This window comes from Bidens hawaiensis, unplaced genomic scaffold, assembly GCF_021521415.1.
Source record: "Bidens hawaiensis isolate Kalapana, Puna unplaced genomic scaffold, B.hawaiensis_p1.1 tig00012813_1, whole genome shotgun sequence".
Lineage (NCBI taxonomy): Eukaryota > Viridiplantae > Streptophyta > Magnoliopsida > Asterales > Asteraceae > Bidens > Bidens hawaiensis.
The window spans coordinates 683307-706527 of NW_027492066.1; the positions used below are offsets into that span (position 1 = coordinate 683307).

At 32.2% G+C, this 23221-nt stretch overlaps 2 protein-coding genes across 2 annotated transcripts; both read right to left on the bottom strand.

The window, feature by feature from the left end:
* Positions 1–10790: 10790 nt before the first annotated feature.
* On the bottom strand, positions 10791–16438 carry LOC143542242 (U-box domain-containing protein 34-like). The gene is made up of 8 exons (XM_077034877.1): positions 16237–16438; positions 16063–16151; positions 15686–15807; positions 15352–15575; positions 14753–14825; positions 14098–14179; positions 12898–13269; positions 10791–11519 (listed from the first exon to the last, which is right to left on the bottom strand). The coding sequence occupies exons 1-8, from the start codon at positions 16436–16438 to the stop codon at positions 10791–10793; spliced, it is 1893 nt and encodes a 630-aa protein (XP_076890992.1).
* A 1551-nt stretch (positions 16439–17989) lies between these two features.
* LOC143542274 (glucomannan 4-beta-mannosyltransferase 9-like) lies at positions 17990–22140 on the bottom strand. Its single transcript, XM_077034904.1, has 8 exons — positions 21482–22140; positions 21289–21387; positions 20814–21066; positions 19945–20055; positions 19726–19862; positions 19018–19131; positions 18335–18732; positions 17990–18235 (listed from the first exon to the last, which is right to left on the bottom strand). Exons 1-8 carry the CDS (start codon positions 21776–21778, stop codon positions 18073–18075), a joined length of 1572 nt encoding a protein of 523 aa, XP_076891019.1. The 5' UTR covers positions 21779–22140; the 3' UTR covers positions 17990–18072.
* Between the last annotated feature and the right edge of the window lie 1081 nt (positions 22141–23221).

The window sequence follows — 23221 nt, forward strand, 5'->3', positions numbered from 1 at the left end:
ATATATATCTCCCTTTAAACTTGTAAAATTACATATAATCTTAACGTGCAACTTTTTAATACATTATGCGTAATGTTCTTTAAGCATAATTAGAAGAAATATGTAATTTTACAAGTTCAATAGGTGCGTATAAAATTACTTGAATTCCACACCTTTTGATTGTGTAACCACAAGGATTTATAAACAAATAAATTAATAAATCACAGAATACTAGCTTTATGTTTTTCTTGACTCGTAAATGATTGGGTAAAATGAAAAACTACTAATATTTGAAATTATCAATACAAATTCATAAACTAACATCAATTTTTAATTTTATTGTAACTAAAACCAGTAGAAAAGTTCTTTGAATGTTTAATAATTATAGTTCACCACCGCCCAGCCGCCATGAACATTCCACCACCATCCTCGACGGCGGGGTTGGGATAGGTACTTTTTCCATAACGACTTATTTCAATATGGGAATGAGGACGAGTATTTTTTTTTATCTAAAAGACTAATTTCAAATAACCGGAATTGTCCCAAATTCATGTTGCTTTGAACCTGTTTTGATTGGACTAATTTGCTTACAACCGATTCGCACACTTAGCCTATTTTGATCTGTAACAAACTAACAATGTATCCCAAACCCGTTCGACATGACCCGTTTTACTAGTCCTAATATATGCTTAAAAATTAATTGAAGAAATAACTTAAAAATACATTAAGTTATGATTTCATAAACTCTTAAAGAAAATTAATATAAACTAAAGATATTAAGAGTTTAATTTCTTTATAAGTTTATGCGCCAAATCTTATAAAACCGTACTTTTACCAATTTGATCTAATTTAATATCTTAACTAGTTTCCGTGCCCGTGTATTAGGGAAGGTTAGCGGAAGGGTTTTGTTTTGTGTCCAAGTTGTCTAAGAAGTTGATAAAGTTATTTTTATCTAAATGCAAAATGGGATATTGACTTCCGAAGTATACATTGCCAAATACCAATGAACCCGTTTCAAAAGTACCTATTTTTATTTGACTTGTTTCAAAAGTACCTATATTTTATATTTTATTTGACTCGTTTCATCAAATTAATTTGCGTTTCATAACTACGTATACATCTTTTGACATTACCCGTTTAAAATTTACCGTTATGGTTATGATCCCATTTCAAAATTACCTATTTTTTTTACCAGTATCAAAAGTGCCCATTTATTTGAGCTGTTTTATCACTCCGACATAGAAATCGAAGGTTACATGACTAGATGAAAGAATCCTATCGGTTGAAAGTATTTATGAGTAAACTATTAATTGTCAAAGTTTAGTAACATCTGGAATAACTTCATTGGTCCCAAACCAAGCATTATTACATGGAAATTTCTCATTGGTTGGTGGTTATTAATTGCAAGCTTTAGATCTTAAAGGCTATATGTGATGAGGCCTCGTAGAGGTGAATAAAGCTCTTAGACCAAAGCCAATGCATCACATTTAGCGGTGCACTTGGGTGACATGGCGGTAGGGTCACAAAAATAAGCATAGGAGTGTACATGAGCATTTGAAGAACCATCCGTTTGGACGTGTGTTACATTTGGGCGTAGTAATGGGCCACATGCTTTAAAAGCAAAAACAAAACTATATATGTTCAAATTCTAAAAAGTAAAAACAGTTAAATAATAATACTAATCTATTTCAAACCACTATAAATATAACTACACAGATTTATAAATTATCACACCTAATCAAAATCCCAATTAAATCAAAATTTACCACATATTAATCATGAACCAAACTCAAACCAAAAAGACCAATGTTCACTCAATAGTAGTTTTTTTCTTTCTAGTTTATGCAATGTTTTGCTTTTAGTTCTAATAATTCAAGTTAATCTATGAATTTTAGTTATATTTAAATATTTTTTTGATTTATTTATATTATAAATAATGCAAAAACGAAATAAATGTTTAGTTCACAAAAAATATCAAGTATTAAAAATGAATGGAAAAGTAATGGTGATGTGTAAATGTAAGCATTGGTAAGTATGTTTATAGAGTTGAAGAGATAATGAGTGTTTTTAGTGTATTTGGGAAAATCTGGCATGCCAGCTTATTGAGCATGTTTATATGTGCATTTAGCATCTCGCATTGGGGATGGTCTTACATCATCTCCATCGGTATTAGATCATGTGTAGCGGACAGAGCTTCTATGGGGGCCTTATGCGTCATGTGACGTCACGTCACGTCACTATAGGGGCTTTATGGTTAAAATGAGTGTGGTGGATTGAGCTCCTTTCAATCATTACCTTGTTATTGTTTAATTACTTATATTTTATCAAAAAAGGAAAAAAAAAAAAGCAAATAACAAGCCCACCAATCACATTCCACCCCCCCTTCCAACGCTATGTGGGAAGCGCCCCTCCCTCCATAGCGCCCCAGGGGGGCGGTGTTCCCGGCACTATGGGGCTCTATGGGTGGGGATGGTGCCCCACTACGGTTGGTCTTATAGGCTTTATAAGGACATGGGCGTTTCTATAATAAAGCCCTTATATCTCTTGAAGTGGTAATAATTAAGGGATGTTAAGAGGTATTATTCATTACACATGTTTTAGACTGAAAAGGCTGATGATAAGGTGACGAAAAATACCTCTTAAAGAACATTAATGATTACTCATGGCCTAATTGCAGGCTTTGTTTAATATGCATATATAATTTATACATCTATGGATTTTAAACATATTAATTTTGAATATATATAAATTGGATGTGGCTCAATGGTAGAGCACTTATTTTACTAATGAGAGGTAGGAGGTTCAAACCTCACTATCACCAATTTATAACGGAGATATGAGGGATGACCCTGGCTTGCCAGGTTTCAAGTCCTGATCTCACCCGGTTTTACCGGCTCCTCGCTGTTGTGCTGTTTGGCGGGCGTGGGGGTCGGGTTTTATGCGGGGAATCCCTCAATAGGTGGACCGCTAGGGGCTCCGTCCGTCCGGACTCGTGGCCGGCTCGGGCTACCTTTAGCCAATAGGGGCCACATACGAAGTAACCGACGTTACTTAGTTGATCGTTTCAAAAAAAAATTGAATATATCTATGTTTGATATAGTTAATCTCATTTTCACCAAAGTAAACATCATAATGCTATCTTTCACAAGTTTGAGTTTGTTTAACAACTTCTATGCTATTTGCACTTTATTTATATATATTTAATAAATTTGATAATAGTAAAAACAATAATAAAGCATATTTACCAAACTAAGAAAGGTTGTTAGCTTGTCATTGTATACTTTTGCCAAAAAAGAAAAAGAAAAAAAAAAGAAAAAGAAAGAAAAAAAAAACCGCCTCATGCCAAATCCAATTCAAGCGGTCCTTTTTTGTCATGATGCATGGTAATTATAAAATTATAAAGATACGGTTTTGTATTTATGCAATGATGATATGAATATTTGTAAATGTTATTGTGTATTATATACAAAAAAAAGTCACATGGTGGTGACATATAATAGACCATAGCAAGGAGTCATCGAGGAGTTCAAAAATAGTACATAACTAATACATTAAATCATACTAAAGATGTTAACCAACAAATTTAAAAAGTTTCTTAAAAATATAAAATAATAAAATAAAAAAAAACATAAGCATTCATTTAAACAACTTTGTACAGTAACATGGACTAGTATTGATAATCTCAATTGGCTCGATCGATCGATAATATCTCTCGTACCAATCAATTTTGTTAGCTTTATAAATTACAAAAGCTTGCATATTTGTTTTTGGCTCACTTCTCAAGAGACCGCTATTATGAAATTAATCTTACTCAATCGTGCTTATTTGTAGGGGCACGCGTGAAATTAATGAGAAGGATTTTTATATATAAAATGCGAGATTTTTTTGAAAAAACAGGATTAGCTCCCTCTAGTTTAGCAAATATAAAACAAGACCTTATGACTGGCCCATCGATGAAAAAGTTCTGCATTAATCACTGCTTACTTGTAGAGTTTTCTCTCTGTTCACAACCAACACGTTCAAACATTGTTGTCTAGTGAGGTCAGACATTCTATGTATCGGGTATCTATCTTGTCCATAATCGATATAGGATTCGCCTAACATATTAGAATATATGAATCAATTGCAAATCATCGGACCACATAGCACATACATATGAGAACCAACAGGAAATATATGCTAATGAAAGAAAAAAAAACAACTTTATGAACAGAGTAAACAGTGGTCCCAAATTTTAACTGGACCCAAGTTTAAAAATCGTCGATTACTAAATGCCAGGAAAAGGTTATATGTAAAAAATTCAACATTTGAAAGCTTTCAGAAGAAAAGTTATCTTTTACAGGGCCCAACAAGGCTTGACTAGGCTGGACCAGGACCAAATTGGCCTTTTTCAAGTTTGTTTATTTTATTATTTTATAACAATAAGCGTTTCATTTGTAATATCAAGTTTATTATTAACCTAAGTTGATTAAAATATGAAGAAAAAAAATTAATAACACATCAAGTTATTTGTTTAGCAGCATGCCTAACTGCAGAAAGTTAATCCTGAAATGACTTAAAAAAAATAATTGAACAGATTAAAGTGGGAAATTTTGTTTAATTAACTAGAATTTAATTAATACTTTTAAGTTTAAACTTTGTGTTATTTTAAATGCCATTCAAAAAATATGTTATTTTAAATGTTTTGCAAGTTAAACTTGTTTGTTTAAATGTTTAGAAGTCAGGAGTTTAAGTTTAAGTATGTTAAGTTCATGTTTAGTTTGAGTATGATTAGTATGGTTTATTTTTGTATAATTAGATGGATCAGGAGTCATCGTAACTGTGTTAGAAATTTTTATAAACCGAAATATTCAATCTTAGTTTAGATTAAAATACATATTAGTGTTCATGGGTCTAATTTTCAACATAAATTCTTATATAACTTGAGAAGTTACTTAGATGAAAATATGACTGAACATAATTTGTGTTTTATCCCATTTATTTTAAGTTTGAAGTGGATGGTCTCTAAATTCGTGATAAACACGAGTTAGAATCTGACCCCTATAAATACAACGGCTATAGATCATTCATAACTTGCATCTCAACTCACAAATTTCTCCTCTCTCACGAATTCAAGTATTCTTCAAAGTTGACTTTCAAAGTCAAACAAGTCTAGGTTTAATTAATGAAGTTCTACTTCTAAGAGAATAACAATGTAGGATTTAGACATTGATGAATCTCACTTATTATTACCGTAGAATAATTGTGAAGTTTGGTGCCGCTTGGCCATTTATTGGTCCAAGTGGCACAATATCGTTGACCACACCACCTTTTTTATGTTTTTTTTTGTTTTAGTTTTGATATCGTAACGAACATAACCAAAATCGATCGAATTTGCGTCGGCTTATCGCCATAATATTCAGGACCAACAACGCTCGGGTTTTATTAACGCACAAGTTTTACCAATTCACTGCTGTAACGTTCATGGACTGACAACACTCGGTTTTTACCAACGCCCGGGGTTTTATGGATTTTTTTAGTCCTATTACCGCAGCAAACGTATCAAAACCGACTGCATTTGTGTCAACTTATCGCCGCAACACGCGGCACCGACAACGTACGGGTTTTACTGACTCACCAGCACAACACCGGGGACTGCAACGCTCGGGTTTTGCCGACTGAATAAACGCCGTTTTAAATATTTTGATATTTTATATATTAATTTAACGAATTCATTTTTTTTGGATTTTAACGATTGGATTTTACCGACATTGGTATACCGTAATTGAAACTAACCAAATTCGCGTCGACTCGCCATCGTAACGCTCGGGTTTTACCAACTCACCCCACAGCACCGAGGATCGCAATGCTTGTGTTTTACCGACCAAATAAACGTCGTTTTAAATATTTTGTTTTTTATATATCAATTTAATGAATTTAAATTTTGGGGTTTTAACGATTGGATTTTATCAACGCCGTTTATACCGTAACGAACGCAACCGATACTTATCAAATTTGCGTTGACTTGCCATCGTAACGCTGAGTTGTCAGGTAAATTTCTAGTTTTATATAAAAGAAACTGGACATCTTTGAAAATACTAAAAGATGACAAAGAAAAATTATTAATATTATTGTTAATGTTTTATTTTTTGGGACCATCTAGTTTTTTAAGTTTTTTTTTTTGTGTTACAAGATAGACTACTACTAGAATCAAGACAGCCAGGCTTTTGAGATAAACTAACATATATTTGATTTTAACTAAACCGAACCTAGATGTGGACATTAAAGTTTGTTTGAGCACCTCTGTCTTACATGCCCATGCTTACACTGCATTCTTAGGTTTAAAATACAAGAAAAAGAAATGATAAGATTGGATAGGGGAGGAAAGGAAAAAAAATTATATATTTAAAAGACATTCTCGAATTAAAATAAAAGAATATAAAAGAAAGTGTTAATTACATTATTGAGTTAGATAGGAAGGAAAAGATAGGAAAAAAATTGTAACTTTACAATCATGTCGTTATTATTGAGTTAAATAGAAAGGAAAAAATATGGCAAATTAGTAATATTATACATGACTATAAACTTTCCTTTCGAATCAGGCCATATTTGGCTGGAAAGTTTTAGAGGAAAAAAATCTAACTTTTCTTTTCATTCTTTTTCTTTTCTTTTAATGAAAAAACTTAAGAATGAAAAAAGAATTTTTTTTTATTTTTTCTTTTCTAAACCTCTAAATTAAAAACTTAAGAATACAATGTTAGTGTTATAGCCATAAGCCATTTATACCATTCTTGGTTAAGGAAATATATTTTAGGTAGAAAGTTCAAATATATTATATACTTCAAACTAGTGATTGAATAAAAACTTACATGTGGTTATTACAATATATGAAAATAGGATTTTAATAGTTCAAGCTTTGTACGATTCGCCAATAATAATCCTATTTGATAATATGCTTGTTCTCTTAAACATTTTTGTTTCATTGAATCTTCGTTAAAAAGCTTAACGGCGTTTAGTTTTATTCGAATTTAAACTGATGTTTTAGGGTTTTTGATCGGAAGAAGGATACGGGTCTATTAACGTAAAACTTACCTCGAAGTGATTGTCAAAACAATGAAACGGTGCTTTAATTCGGATGTTTTAACTTCCTATTAACAAAAAATAAGTTATTTAGATCACCGTTTCAAGATAAGTTTTATATCAATCAACTAGTATTTTTTTTCCGATCAAAAGTCCTAAATCATCATTGAAATTTGGATAAAACTTAACGCCATTAAGTGTTTTTTTTTGTGTTTTTACGGGGGTCAAATAAGACAAAAATGCTTAAAAGGTGAAACTCGTATTTTAAATACGTACTAGTAAATAGTCCGTGCGTTGCATCGTGAGCATTGTTACATATTAACTTGTGCGTCGCAATGGAACGCTAATAAAACATAAAGTTATTAAAGTTTGTCCATACGCTACAACGTAGATACAGATAAGGATGTATTTATGCAAAGTTAAGTTGTCGTTAAGATAACATAAAAAATATATTATATTTAACCATTTGTTTTGGTCGCACATTGCGTGAGGTCGTTGAATAAAATTTATATTGATGTTTGTATTTGAAATTTGGCGTAGCATTACAATGTGAAAAAAAAAGTTAAAAATATATTATATTTAACCCGGGTCGGTTCCGAACGAAACTTATGATAGAACGTAAATATAAATAGTCACGTCGCAATGGTTTTATGAAAGTATGTCAAATATTAATTATAAGAATACTACAAAATATGTCAAAAGTTAAATTAATCTTGCAAAGAAATTGAATTTGACCGACATAAAATATTGAATTAAATTACAATTTCAAAATAAATTACTTTACAACTACCTTAAAATGCGTTGTACACATGTAAAAATATAATTGGTTATTTTATGAATTGTTAAATCAGTGAGACAACTAACATATGATTTTTAATATATATATATATATATATATATATATATATATATATATATAATTTGGATTAGTATCATTTCAGAACTCTAAAAAAATTAAGAACTTATAGAAACTCATAACAATCAAACATTTTTTTTTAGTTTTTTCATATATTAATATTGTTTGAGACTAGTTTTACTATATTTTATTTTAAAATTTTGATTACATATCTAAATCACAAGTTTACTTATGTGTAAAATTTATGTAATAACAAACTCACATATATGTAAAAAAATAGATATGTATAAAAACTAATTTTCATGATTATAATTGCAAATATAGATATAAAAAGTGATAAAATTACAATCAAATAACATTAGCATACAAAATTTTTTATAAAAAACGTTAGTTATTAACAGTTCCTTCAAGTTATTAAATAATTTAAAAGTTCTGTAATGATACTTATCCTATATAATATGTCATTTTATCCATCCCTATTAATATCTAACTTCATGTCCTCTTTCCTTCATAAGTTAATCTTTTTACACATTCTTACAAAAGTATCCACAAGAGCATCCTCTAAAATCATTTAAGAATGTTTTATGTGAGAATATGGAAACTATCATTTACCAACACAAGAATATATTCCTCATGCTATAAAATCATTTAAGGATATCTTACACCGGTTTTGGCGACTAATACTATTACAGCATTACTAGGTGTAAGTAATTCTCAACTGATTGCCTTTTCCATTCACCATACTAAAATATATACAGAAGATAATAACAACCTATTCATTATACTAGGAAATGAGAATTATCCAAATAATACTTATTAAATCCCTATAGTTAAATTCAACCTTTAAACTTCATATATAGCCATCCGCTCTCATCATGCGAACATCACGAGAGTTCATTTTCACCATGAAAGACTAAGAATATGAAATTTTATGATTTGAAGAAAATTTATTATTAGTACAATTGGTAGAACGGATGAAGGATCATCATCATCATCATCATCATCATCATCATCATCATCATCATAATCAAACTATGGTAGGGTCTGAGTAGGGTAATATGCAAGCAGCCTTACCTCTACCTCGTAGGAATAGAGAGGATGCTTACGGTGAGACCTTTGGCTCGATAGTAGTTTTGCATCAAGCCTTGGACATAAGACACATAACACTCAACCATCGGGACACCGGCCGATTGGTGCGTGTACCCTTGTCTTTTGGTTCTCAACGCCATCACATGATGCTTGATTAACCTTCCGCCATTTTTAACGTTATTTTCACGAGATTAGTAAAATAACATAACGTCAAAATATAGTAGGCAAAAACTACTTGTCAAATGTTTAGAAAACTTGTTATAGGGGTTAATTTTTAACATTATTTTCGCGAGATTAGTATTGTAAATTTTTAGGGGTTAAAACTTGTTTAAAACTGAGAGAATACAGCTTAGACATTAATGACGCATAAATGCATTGCTAAAATTTAGTTAAAATAAAAACATATATATATTATTTATATTAGTCAACTAATATTTAATTGTGTATCCTGAACGCCAATTCAAACAAATTAACCCTTTTAATGGCTTGATGGGCTCATGGGTCAACTGTTTGATTTATCATTAGTTTGGTACACATGAGCCGAAACATATGAGATTTAAATCATTTGCCATCCATTAACAATTGAAGATTAGAACGCTAATTTAATGCTAAAAACTGAACAAAAATATATATAAAAAAAATTGATAGCCCAGAATGTTTATGGGCTTCTATGTGTGGCTTAAAGAACGCTAGTTGTTGGGCTTTTTTTTACAAGTCATTCTAGAAGCAAAATTGGGGAAATATATACAATGTGTTCTTCATTTTCCATCAATTTCATGTCCTTGGTAGTGTAGTGAACTTCTGTAATCAATGGATACAAAAGAAATGTTAGTATCTAATTTCGACCTATTTACTTTTGAACGGATTGATATGGTTTATATTTTATTCCTCATGAATCAGATGGAAAAAACAAAAAAAGAGTAACAGGAATGGAGACGGTTCAAAAGTCGCTCATTGTGCATTTTAATAAAGAAAAAGCCTCCGCATATAATTTTATAAATAATATACCTTTTGTGATCATATTTCTAACACTAATTGCTTACAAATGGCATTTATAAGAAAACAAAAGGTGGAGAAAAATGTTAACTTGGTCAAAGGTATTTAACAAACCTCCTAGATTTTACTTCACTAGGGTTTAGTTTGCGCTGCTTTCTTATGAGTCATTGGCATCCTGCATAAAAACTCATAATTAGTGACAATTATATAAAAAAATATTATACTTTTAAATAGGGAATATTTCATAAAATAGTAATCAACTTTCAAATGTGTTTCAATTAGGTCACTCATGCATATTTTTTCCAAATCGGGTAACTAAAATTTCAAATCAAGTGTCACCGATTTTTTTGTGCTTCAAGAAGGAAATGGAGGATAAGATGTGGGGGTCGGAATTTGCAATATATGTAGTTATATTTAAAAGATTAAAAAAAACGTTAATTATAGTAAAACTTAAAAATAAAAAATAAAATCCACGACACCACTCAGCGTCAACTTCAAAAAAAGATAAAAAAGATTTCCAATGTGAAACAAAAATAAAAAAAGGCAAAAAAAAACATGTTAAAGCCTTTAATTTAATAAAATATAAAAGTTGAGTGATTTAATTTGAACACCTTTTAAAGTTGAGTGATATAATTGGAAAACTTTTAAAACTTGATTACTATTATTTGAAGTTGCCCTTTTTAAATATCACGACTTAGGATATTTAATATATTAATAATACATTTTGGACAACTTTCTACGACTTCTTGTTTAGCTTTTGTTTTTTCTAATTTTACCCGTTTGATGCGTTAGAGATGAAACAAAATCCAAATTAACTAACGGTAAGTAACCGTACTGTTACTGGGGGCATGCTTTGTTCACCAAGATCTCTCAACCTAGAAAGCTCAGGTAAAACCACCTTCCCCAAATCGGGTCTATCTTTGCGCCTAAGCTCGGCACATTTCAAAGCTAGTTTAGCAAATCCGAGCGCTTCATCTTGAGGCCAATCCGTCACAAACGGGTCCAACATGGCACCAAATGTACCCTTTTCAATAGCATTCTCAACATGATGGCTCAAGCCCATTGCGGGCCGAGCAGTAATCATCTGCAACAACATGATCCCTAGAGAATATACATCCGATTTCACCCCAAGCATCCCGGTTTGTTGATACTCAGGATCAATATAACAAAAGGTTCCAGCTGTTGATGTCATTCGGTACTGAGTGATGTCCTCGGCTATCGATGGAGGGAGTAATCGGGCTAGGCCCACGTCACTTATCTTGCCTACAAAGTTTTGGTCTAGCAGGATGTTACCAGGCTTTAGATCGCGGTGCACAATGGGCTCGGGTTTGGTTTGATGGAGGAATAAGATGCCTGTGGCTATCTCTGATGCGATTTTGAATCTTATTTGCCATGATAACGGAGGCGTGTTTCCTCTTCTAAGTAAACGGTCTTCTAAGCTGCCATTCGCCATGTATTCATAGACGAGGCAACCGTATTCTGGGCAGGCTCCTAGGAGTAGTACCATGTTCGGATGTCGCATGCAACTTAATACTTCTACCTGTCATTAACTGATATTAACCATCCCATATTGACAAAGTTTGATCACAAATTTGAAGAATTATATGTTCTTTACATTGTTTACTCAGCATGCTTGGGACTGAGTTTGAAAACAACTTATTGGTTTTTCAAAAAGCCAATAAGTTAAAAAATTGTTTGGCAAGCATAAAAGTCCCTCTTATTTTAGCTTTTTTAAGGAGTTAAAAAGTTGTTTTAAAACAGACACAAATCCTGACTTTTAAAATGGTTTTTTCAAAAAGCCAATAAACAGTTTTCAAACTTTCCAAACATGCCTTAGGAAGCAGATACAGAATCCATTTGAATCGTCTTCGAAACGGCTGATTATTATCAAAATCTTCGAACCTATCAGGTGGGCAGACCAAATCTAATAAATAAATAAAATATAATTTTTTTCTATTACTTTTTTCTTATTTGAAAATTGGAAATAAATAATCCCAACTTTTGTGTATTAACCGACAATAATCCCAACTTAAAAATCACTACTAGCGGTCCCCAACTTTCAACTATTTTTGTCTCAATGGACCTCCGTTAAAAAACACTTAATGCTGTTAAGTTTTTTTCAGAGTTTCAAACCGATGTTTTAGGGCTTTTGATCGGAAGAACGATATGATTCGATTGATGTAAAACTTATCTCGAAACGGTGAGTCAAATGACTTGATTTTTGTTAATTAGAAATTCAAACACCCGAATTGAAACATTATTTTGTCGCCTGGATCACCGTTTCGAGATAAGTTTTACATCGGTCAACTCGTATAGTTCTTTCTATCAAAAGCCCTAAAACATCGGTTTGAAACTCGGAAAAAAAACATAACAACGTTAAAGTTTTTTAACAGAGTTCCATTGAGACAAAATAGTTGAAAGTTGGGACCGCTAATAGTGATTTTTAAAATTGAGATTATTGTCGGCCAATACACAAAAGTTAGGATTGTTTATTTCCAATTTGCCTTTGTTATCAAAATCTAATTAACTGATTAATTACTACTCCGAGATCCATATTTTGTTTACTAAAAGTCCCGTATTTGTTAACATTGTAAATCCACACCAAAATATAAAAGTAGTTTAACATTTTGTTTTAAATTGGTTTCTTGCGCTACATACTAAGCGCATTATGCCGTTCTCGCTAATACATACTTAAAATTTGGTTATATATTGAACTTGCGCTTCAAAGGGTTTGTAAGCCATTCAATACATAACCAATTTTAAGCAAGTTCTTGCAACTATTGCTATTAACACGCGATACACAATGCATTTATGTGACCGCCTCTTACTATAAACACATTACGTGATTTATGCCGTTCTCTATTTAAAACTGGTTATGTATATTATTTACGACGTCTATCTTGTTTTATAACATTTACCTCTTGTTGAAACTGTGATCTTCCTTGTGCAGCATCAGGACGTAACACCTTAATCGCAACAAGATTATTGCTAAGCCGGCCTTTAAACACAGGACCATAGCCCCCTTCACCGATTTTTCTAGACGGTGTAAAATACTCGGTAGCTTCTTCGATCTCTTCAATGGTGTATCTTTGGTAATTAAATTTACGGTCATCATCATCTGTTGTAAGTGCTTGCATTTCAGCAATCACTCTTTTATGTGATTCCATTTCCGCTATTAGTCTTGAAGCTTCCGCTTCGTCTGTGGCTGCTCGGCTCTTTTCGGTCATTTTTCTCATCTCTTCCTCCATTTTTTGTTTTTCTTCGGTTCGCCACCGTTGCAATTCTCCCGCCTAAAATGATATTGCGCTTTTAATATATTTGTTCGGGGCAAAAAGTAGGAGTGTGCATGTGGCGGTTTGGTCTGTTTTAAGTTTGTTTTTTTAGTTTTGGAAAACTGTTCATGTTCGGTTTTCTCTATAGGTTGTTTGGGCCTGACAACAATGGGCCTAGAATAATGAATTTGGGTTTAAACTTTTGGTCATAAGATTTTGTTAACCACCTACTAAAAATGCCGGCTTAACGATGTTAGAGGCCTAAATCGAAATGAGATTTTGTGGCCCTTTTAAGACAATTGTGTTAAAAACAAAAAAAAAAGATTGTTAATAACCACTCTCAGGCCTAGGACCTAAAACTAAGCAACATATAGGTTTACCACTAGACCAATATTTATTTTTGTTTCTAATATGCCGATTAACTATATATCGATATATAATGTTTTCTTTTTTTTTTTAATTTGGAGGCCTTAATGAAGTATGGGCCTAAAGCCCTATCTTCATTTCGCTGGCCCACGGGCCAGCCCTGCCTATTAATAAATTTGGGCCATGAGTTCAATACCAAACATTCAACCGAGTTCACTGTGTTTCGATTTTGGAGTTTGGTTCAATGAGGTTTGGTTTTGGAGCGAGGCATAACCGAAAGCAAACCGTACATCAGTTTTCAAAGAAAACACAACCGAACAGTTGGTTATTAATTTGGTTTGGTTATTTTAGTTTGGTTTTTTAGTTTCGTTTCAGTTAATCGGTTTTTTCTCACACGCAGCAAAAATGGTGGCCGATTCAAAATCTTTTGTTGAAATAAACCAGTTATGCAAATGCAATTTTTTTTTTTAAATAAACCACCTTTTCTTTTGCGGTAAGTGATTCTTTACGGGATGTACTAAATAATTCTAACGCGGGTGAGATATTAACAACTTTACGGTAACTAAATGACACAGATGGGACAAAAAATCATCTTTAGGACAAAATATAGCATGCTGTCTTGTTTGGGACAATAGTATATTGTTGTTTTAGTATTTTACAAGAGAATAAAAAACATGTTTAAAACAAAAAATAACATAACTCAGTACATTCATAACTAAACGGGTTGAAATTGTCACGTTTGTTACTTTTGTTTAAATTCATGAGATGGGATCGATTGCTAACCATTTGTGATGAAGATGATAAATCTACAGATCCGCGGGCTCCAGTAAAAGCGGGCCCTAAAATATGATCCGAAGTGGTTGACATACGTGAGGTTGTATTCGCGGTTGGGCTTAAGTCCATGTCATTATCCATCTGATCAGTGCTTGCCCTTCCAGGACTTAAAAATGATATATCAGTTTCGGATTCCGTAAGGTCCCCAAGCATCGACAACTTTGCGTTTGGTGCTCTTCCGGGCCGGGTAAATGGTGATCTGGTATTTAATATAAGTTCAAGTAATATTTTGTTAGTTCCATAATGTACTTCTATAGTTCTATACTTTTATATTTCTATTGCGTCAACCGTTGAAACTTACTTAAATGAATCTAGTTCTTCAAGAACCGGACGAGGTTTCTCTGGCGCCTTTTCTGGTATAGCTAACAAAGCCTCTGCGTCATGTAAGCCAAAATACCAAGTAAAACTATGTCCGTAAAAACGTTAAAAGCAAATGGTTCGAACGAGTCAAACTGATCAAAAGTCATCAAGTTGTACTTTTAATGCAAAAAATCTTGGGTGATAATATATTCTTCTAAATTTTAGCCTATAGTCCTTCTGATGAACTCTTGACATATCGTTCTTTTTTTGGAGTTCAATGTCAAGTGTCTGTCTCTCAGTAGGATTTTTAGTCTAAAGTTTAAGAAATAATAGAAGTTTTTTTTTTAATCTAAAGCTATGATTTATTTGTACCATCATATTATTTATTTATTTTACTAGTTGTTAGAGAGTAATTTACATGAATGGTTCCTACAATAAGTCAAAATTTCACATTAGATCCAAACTTTTTGAGAAATCACAAATTTTAAATTTAGTCGTGTAAAATTACATTTTTACCCTTATAGCTGGTTTTTCAAAAGTTAGTACTAAATGTGATAATTTGACTTGCTACATGAAATTAATCTATAAAAAATAGCATACCTTTAACTTGAAAATTGTTGCTAGGGGGTGTGACCGGTGCAAAGGTGTTGTTAACGGCGTTAGTGTGAGTTTGCTCTTGGATTTGCTCATACAATGGTGAAACAAAAGGGGCAGGTCTTAAAGATTTCTTTGCACTAGAAATCTTTCCTTTGGATATGACATAAATGTTGCAGAAATCCGGGGCTGCCTTCATGACGTGTGTAGGAACATCCGATGTCTTAAATCTTCCATCAACCAACATTTGGCCCAAAAAATAACAAAAAACCGATTATTCAAACGCTCGTTTTCTGGAAATAAGATATATGTTTAGCAAGTGTTTGAAGAATATTATCACCTAATGAAACCATGTCGCGAGGCTGCGCCTAACACCAAGAACTCTATTGCATATTGAGTAGCATATTCTGCCAATGCTTTTGCTATGTTGTTATCTTCAAGTATCACCTCTATGCATTGTACCTACAACCAAAAAAATAATAATAATAGTAAGTAAATAAATAAATAAATAACTAAATAACGTAGCACCCGACATCTCATACCAAAATTCCATGATGTTCCAAAGATATCGTGGAATTACACAATCCAAACAGGCTTAACATAATATGTCTAAAAGCCGTTGGTGGTATTTCAAGTCAGACATTTTTAATGGACCCAACATCTCTATTGTCTACTGTCAATATAAGATTTCGCTAAAGAAATTGGAAAGGTGCGTACATGTTTACGTGTACAAAAGCAACGAAAAGGTAGGAACAAGTCTTTTAATATTTTCTCATTTTGTAGCTTATTTCCATCGGGCGCGGCCCCTGCTTCAATCACAACATTGATCATTTCTCAAAGAAATTTAATTAATCGACGGAAATTAGTTACATTTTTTAAAGATATTCATACCCGTGGTGGTAGCTTTATTATTAACATGAATGAGAACAATGGTTTGGTCACGTGTGAGAAGTTGTTCAATAGCCCATTTGAGAGCATGTTGGCTGTATTTATCCTTGTCAATAGCTACCGCCACAATGGCGTTTGCCTTGCGCTGATGCCCAACGCCCCCACCGCCATAGAAGTTGGTACTGGAACTCTTAGAAAGCCACATTCTCTATTTTGTTCTTGTCTTTTTCTTCAATCAGGATCTCACATTTAACCATTTCCATTGTCTTGCCTTTCTCTCTCTATTGATATTCATGCCTCGTTCTTTATTTCTGTTTAATTCTTAATGGTTTTTGCTTTGTTTTTGCAATGGATTATTTGAATTCTAAAATTGGTGGATGATGTTTTAAGGTAACTTAAATTAAGGGTTTGATAGTACCAAGTCAAAACATGTATTTTTTATCCATTATTTGTGGTCTAGGTGAATGTTTTATCCTAAAAACTCTCATGATATCTATAAATGGACTAAAGTTGACCTACTAGTTGACTTGTACAAAGGAAAAGCAGCCCAAAGACTTTGTATTACATTCAACTCATATATTGTTCCCCATCTTGAGGGACTGTTTAGTAATTCTCTTTGCATAGTTCATGAGATTTCGGGTGTCCTACGCGAATAGTTAATAACAGGCCCTTATATAAAAAATTTCCCCATAGATCGCCAGATACTTGTGATAACAATATACAAGGAGTAAGGAGTAATTGGATTATGTTTGTCTATGTTTAATGAGCAATTTTGTGTAATGCTTAAATGTGTATTGGACTATTAAACTATATTTGTTATTTTTGGGTTATAAATTGGATAATTGGTTAATGGGCTAATTATTTGTTAATAGCTCCACTTTAATTAATTGAATTATTAAAAAAATAATAGGGTTAGTAGGAGACTGTTAGGATCAAATACGAATAATTTTTAATGTGAAAGTGTTAAAGTAATCAAAGTAATTACTCTAGTGCAAAACTATGGATTAATTATTAATAGGGATTTACCTCAAGTCCAAATCAACTAATTTGGTCTCTTTACCTAATTGTTTCTTGCTACTTTATACATTAGTAGAGCAATAAAAAATGTGCCATGTTTGTATTTGTGTCAGATTTTCATGTTCGTGTCCGGTTAACCCACTGACCCTAAGAACACTTGCTGCTGCTAAGTGTGCCACAAGTTGTCTAAGATACCGAATCTTATGATCCACGGTATATGCTCTTGTTAGATGCCTCCTAGAATAACCCCAAAGTGGTGGGCAGAAACAAAACTTTTTCCATAAAGAATCAAAGTTTGGATATTTTCTTGCAAGTAATTTTGATGTGTAATGATAAATATATCTAAAATGCCAAAATACATTATCTTCTTATTAGTATAGCAGCATCTAACATGATAACAAAAATCTATCTGTAAGTTATATTTGACTATCAATGATAAAACCGATGCCCCTCACTCATACGGCATTGAAAATCTTTTGCTCGCTCAGAAAACTCATGTTTCCAACCAAAGATTGTCAACTTTAAGAAAGGTTTATAGTAGGAAAATAGATGAATAATTAGTTTTTGAGTTGTATTTCCGGACAATCATCAAATGTTCGCATTCTTGTAAGTCCAAGGTTAAGCTCATAACTAGAATTTGCATAATCCAATTCCATTATTAAGTGAAAAATAACTTAGCAACAACATTCCAAGTGTTTATAAGTTTATAAACATGTATATTGAAAGAATAATACAAAATTGCAAAAACACAACAAATCAACAACATCTTCAACATTTTTGTGTCCTGATAAGCAGAAAACCGAGTACTTTTCATATAGTTTTTTAAGAATTGGGGGCCAAAACACCAATATAGCCAAATCCTGCAATGAAGAAAGCCATAGATTGCAAGAAGAGGTATATGTAGTAATGGTTCTTCCCAAACGAAAAGTCGTAGCACCCACACAAGAAGAGATAAAGTCCAACGAAGATCTCGAGCATATATACACTGTCCAAGTCATGTAATGAATAAGACGTTGTAATAGTTTGAGAAAGTACTAGTTAAAACCGAATGTTTGTAATTAAAAAAAAGTAAAATAGTTATTACCTTTCCCCTATTTGAATTCGAGGTTTCTTGGTAGCTTTGGTACCCGGTTTGGTTTTCAAAGCTTCACCAAGTTTCTTAGTGACGACCCATTCGTTAACCCTAGTTCCTGCCTCAAAAAGGCCGATGAATGTTCCTTTAGTCCGATGTAAAGACATGACGTTTTCAAAAAGGATCCAAAAAACCAGTAAATGAAAAGATCTCGGGGTCCCAACTGCGTTGAGTAGAGACACGATGGAGGGAATGTAAATGGCACCCCATTTCGGAACTTGTACTTCAGGCACCAAAACCGTTGCGGGTAACACCACACAGTAGAAGATAAATGTGACTAGATGTGCAACGATTTTTCTAACAAAGAAGAAACTGTATATCACGTAAAACTTTTTCCATATTGTCACTTTCTGCAACGTAAAAGAAAGTAATAAGCATTCTGATATATTGGAAACCTCAAAACAAAGTGTAAATAAGATACTTTTGACTAATTTACTTATAAAAAGTTCGATTAGAACTAGTTTTACACTAAGTAGTAGAATATAAAGAAGAAAAATCAAATGGATTTACCTAATATTACCTCATAATAATATTAATAAAAAAAATACTATTAAATATAATAATTTTGCAACATTTTTAACAAAGTTTTGCTTTCTTAATTTGTCACATCTACAATGAAGTACTAAGAATAAAACCTTATTTCTTGCGATTTCTATTATCATTTTCTTGAAAAGATTAGCCGGTCCACAAGACCACCGATGCTGTTGATAACGATATGCTTTGAAGGTACTTGGTAATTCATTTTTCACCTACAATCAAAACAGAAAATTGTTAAATTAGAACATTAATCTTAGCATATACATGTAATTAACATCGGTTAATTGATACGGGGAAGGTTTATGTATAGAATGATCTTAACATGAAACCGTATGAAACAATATCAATTTACCAGAAATGAGAACATAGAAAACAATACCAACTACAGTACTAATCTACATAACAATGTTTTATAATAACAAAGAAAAAACCCGAATAATAACAACAAAAGTATCAAAATTAGCAACAAAATAATGACAACAAATACTTATAATAGCATAAGAAAAAAAAACTAATAACAACAAAATGTAAATCAACAAATACTTATAATAGCATAAGAAAAAAAAACTAATAACAACAAAATGTAAATCAACAAATACTTATAACGTCTCATAATCGGAAATCAGTAAATACGAACAAAAACTAACAGCAAACACTTACAAAAACAAACCAAATAATATCAACAAATTGGTTCTACCTGCTTTTATTTTAAAAATGATTTGTATTTGATCATATTTATGGGACATTTCTTTACACTACATACTAATGTAACCAAAGGTCACAACACATTTTATTAGTTTACATACCTTGAGGTCGCCAACATATACAAACTTCCATCCTTTGAGACTCACACGAACAGCTAAATCCATGTCTTCAACAGTTGTCCGGTCCTTCCATCCACCAGCCTCGTTAAGAGCCGAAATTCTCCAAACACCCGCGGTCCCTAAATTCAATTACACGTCTAGTTAATCTCTTAACTAGTTAGATTTTAGAATCTTTGATATTAGTTGTGTCCAAATATTTACCATTAAAGCCAAAAAACGCATGTGTAGCGGATCCCGCTTCTTGTTCCACAGTAAAATGGTAATCTAGTGACATTTCTTGCATTCTTGTCATCAAACACTCATCTGAGTTCACTGAAATAACCCATCAACAAAAACCACAACTTAAAAGATTTGTATAAAAAAGTGCGTTAAGTTTAATATTCGAAAATATAAAACTTGGTCGAAAATATTTTCACGTGTCATCGACCTGTAATTCATTCATAAAATATGGTCAAATCCTCAAAAGATACATTAAATTCCACTTAATTACCTAAAAGTTCGACGAAATGATACCTATGGGGTAAAATATTTAAACTTAGTAAAAATGATGGGGTTTGAATGATTTGAAAACGTGTAACTTTGTTCTGTACAACGTCTTAATCGTTCTAACCAAAAAGATATATCACAGTTGTTATAATATGTTTTTGTAACTATACTTATCTAAATTTAAATAAAAGTTAAACCTGTAGAAATTCGTCGTTAAAAAATGATATAAATTTCTTCTTAATTATTTTCTTAAATTCAAGTATAACTTAAGTACTATACTTAGTAATTTTTTTGATAGACAAATTTCTTTTATTTTATACTACTTACATTGGGTGTTTAAAAAACTTTAGATATAATATTACTTATTTAATGGTATAATTGACACACATGATCCTCATTAGACACGTTACAAAAGTTACCCATTTTGAAAGACACTCCAACATAGAACTACTCGGGTTGCAAACTTGCAATATTAAATATGCATGATCCGAACAACCATAGCTAGGTTAACATTATAAGTCAAAAGTGTCAAACTCCAAGCACTACATAAATAATATTTAGACAAGATGAGAACAAAAGAATACCGAATTTCCAACGGGCTTGGACGAGCGCGAGTTCAGGGTTGTGAGCGAGGAATGGAATGGTGCGCCAAAGGAAGTCAGGGTCAGGTTGAAAATCAGCATCAAAGATGGCCACAAACTCGCATTGCTTCACGTAAGAGTGTTTCATTCCTTGTTTTAAAGCACCAGCTTTGTATCCATTTCTATTGTCTCTAATTTCGTACTTTATGTTTATTCCTTTTCCTGCCCATCTTTTGCATTCCAACTCTACTAAATCCTGTCCAATTTTAAATAAAAAGTTACATAAATGATTAAATTGATCATTAAATACGTAATCAGATTACTAAACACGAGAGCTTGTAGCCTAGAGGTATCAAGTTATACAGAAGTGTTTATACACAAGTGGTTGAGGATACTATCTCACGATAGATACTGGTATAGATTTAAAGGTAAGTTTAAGAGTCTGTGTGAATTAGCTGTTCTAAAAACATGATCATACCTTAATAATCGGGTCGGTTGAATCATCAAGAACTTGAATTATGACCCGGTCCGATGGCCATGAGAGCCCACATGCGGCTCCAATGGAAAGTTGATAGACCTATATACATACACACAAAAATAACATAAAATTTATAAAGTTGAATATAAAAAAAAAGAACTATATCATAGCATATAAAATACATTATGCATACCTCTTTTTCATTATACATAGGTATTTGTACTAAAACCATAGGGAAAACCGAGTTACCCGTCTCCAAATCCTCCTTAATCGCCTCCCACTTATACCTTTTATCGAGCTTATACCGCATCAACTTAACAACAACAATAACAAGGCCCATATAAACGCGCTCCACAAATAACATAATCGACATAGCCAAGCACATTGTCACCATAATTTTCATAAATGGCACGATCAAGGGCGCCTTCACTTGCTCCCACATCGTTCGACCCATCGTGCCATAACTAGTAACCAAGAAAAGACCCTCCATTTGTCTTCCTTTTCGACCTCGCAAATATTTATTAGAGGTCAGAAAGTTTTGTTATGGAAAATGAAAATGTAAAAGATTTGAGTTGATCATGATATTGGGTGGATTGTAAGTAGGTTATATATAAGGACAGTTTGATGGGGTTTTGCTTGTGAGAGAAGACAAGTGGTGTGTCAGAAAACACAATCAAGTAAGTGTCAATGGAAGCTTTGAGTTAGATGACGCATTTGGGATCCAAGTTAACTCACAATGTGAAATCATGGTCCGAAAGTGACACTACACTTGTTATGTAAGTTTTTATTTATCTTCGTTGAATTGAAGACCCATTGAGACTCATTAATAGGGGCCCTTTGAGACGGGTGAAAGAATTTTAGAATAAAAAATGGAACACGCTCCATTTTAATTAGAAAACTATCAATACCATTGTCTTAACTTGATGCATGAAATGATTATATAATATCAGTTTCAAGATAAATTACAATTAATTTTTAACATGAAAACAGTGAAAACCAATTTGCTGTTATTATTAGGATTGTTTTTATAATTATTTGCTGTTATTTTTTGTTCATATTTACTGATTTTCGATTATAAGACGTTATAAGTATTTGTTGATTTATATTTTGTTGTTGTTATTATTAGGTTTTTTTTCTTATGTTGTTATAAGTACTTGCTGTTATTATTTTGTTGATAATTTTGATTTTTTTGTTGTTATTATTAAAGTTTTTTCTTTGTTATTATAAAGCATTACTTATGTAGATTGATATTATAGTTGGTGTTGTTTTCTACATTCTCATTTTTTGTATATTGATATTGTTTCCTACGTTCTCATGTTAAGATTAAATTGTACATGAACTTTCCCATATAATATCATAACCGCTAGCTTATTATTCTCTCACTATATCTGATCGCCACTACAAACATGCTTATTGCACTTCTTGCACTCTTATATTTAAATTTTTGAAATCGGTTTTAGTTAGAAAACTACTATCACTGAATAAGTGTGTGTCTGTAGTTTTAACTGACACATAAGACGGTTGCGCAATATAACTACTTATCATTAATTCTCTTGCTACATTTGTCAACACTATGTATGTATATATATATATATTTATTGTATATCGCGTGATTATTTATTTAAAATTGACTAACGGGTGTGTGTCAAGCGCAAGGCCGTCTCAATCTTTTTGGAAGCCTAGCACGCATAATAAACTTGGGGTCTTTGTCATAAGAAACTTGACTCCGATCTAGTTACACATGTGTCATCTATGCGTGTGTATAGTTTCAAAACCGAAATTAACTACATATAATTTGTTACCTCTTAGAATTTGTGGCCATATGTATTGCTTTATTTTACTCCCCTTTGAGTCAACTCGGTCACTCTTTATATATGTGTATTTATGTTTATTATGATTCTTTATATAAAGTTTACACATAAGACGGTTATAC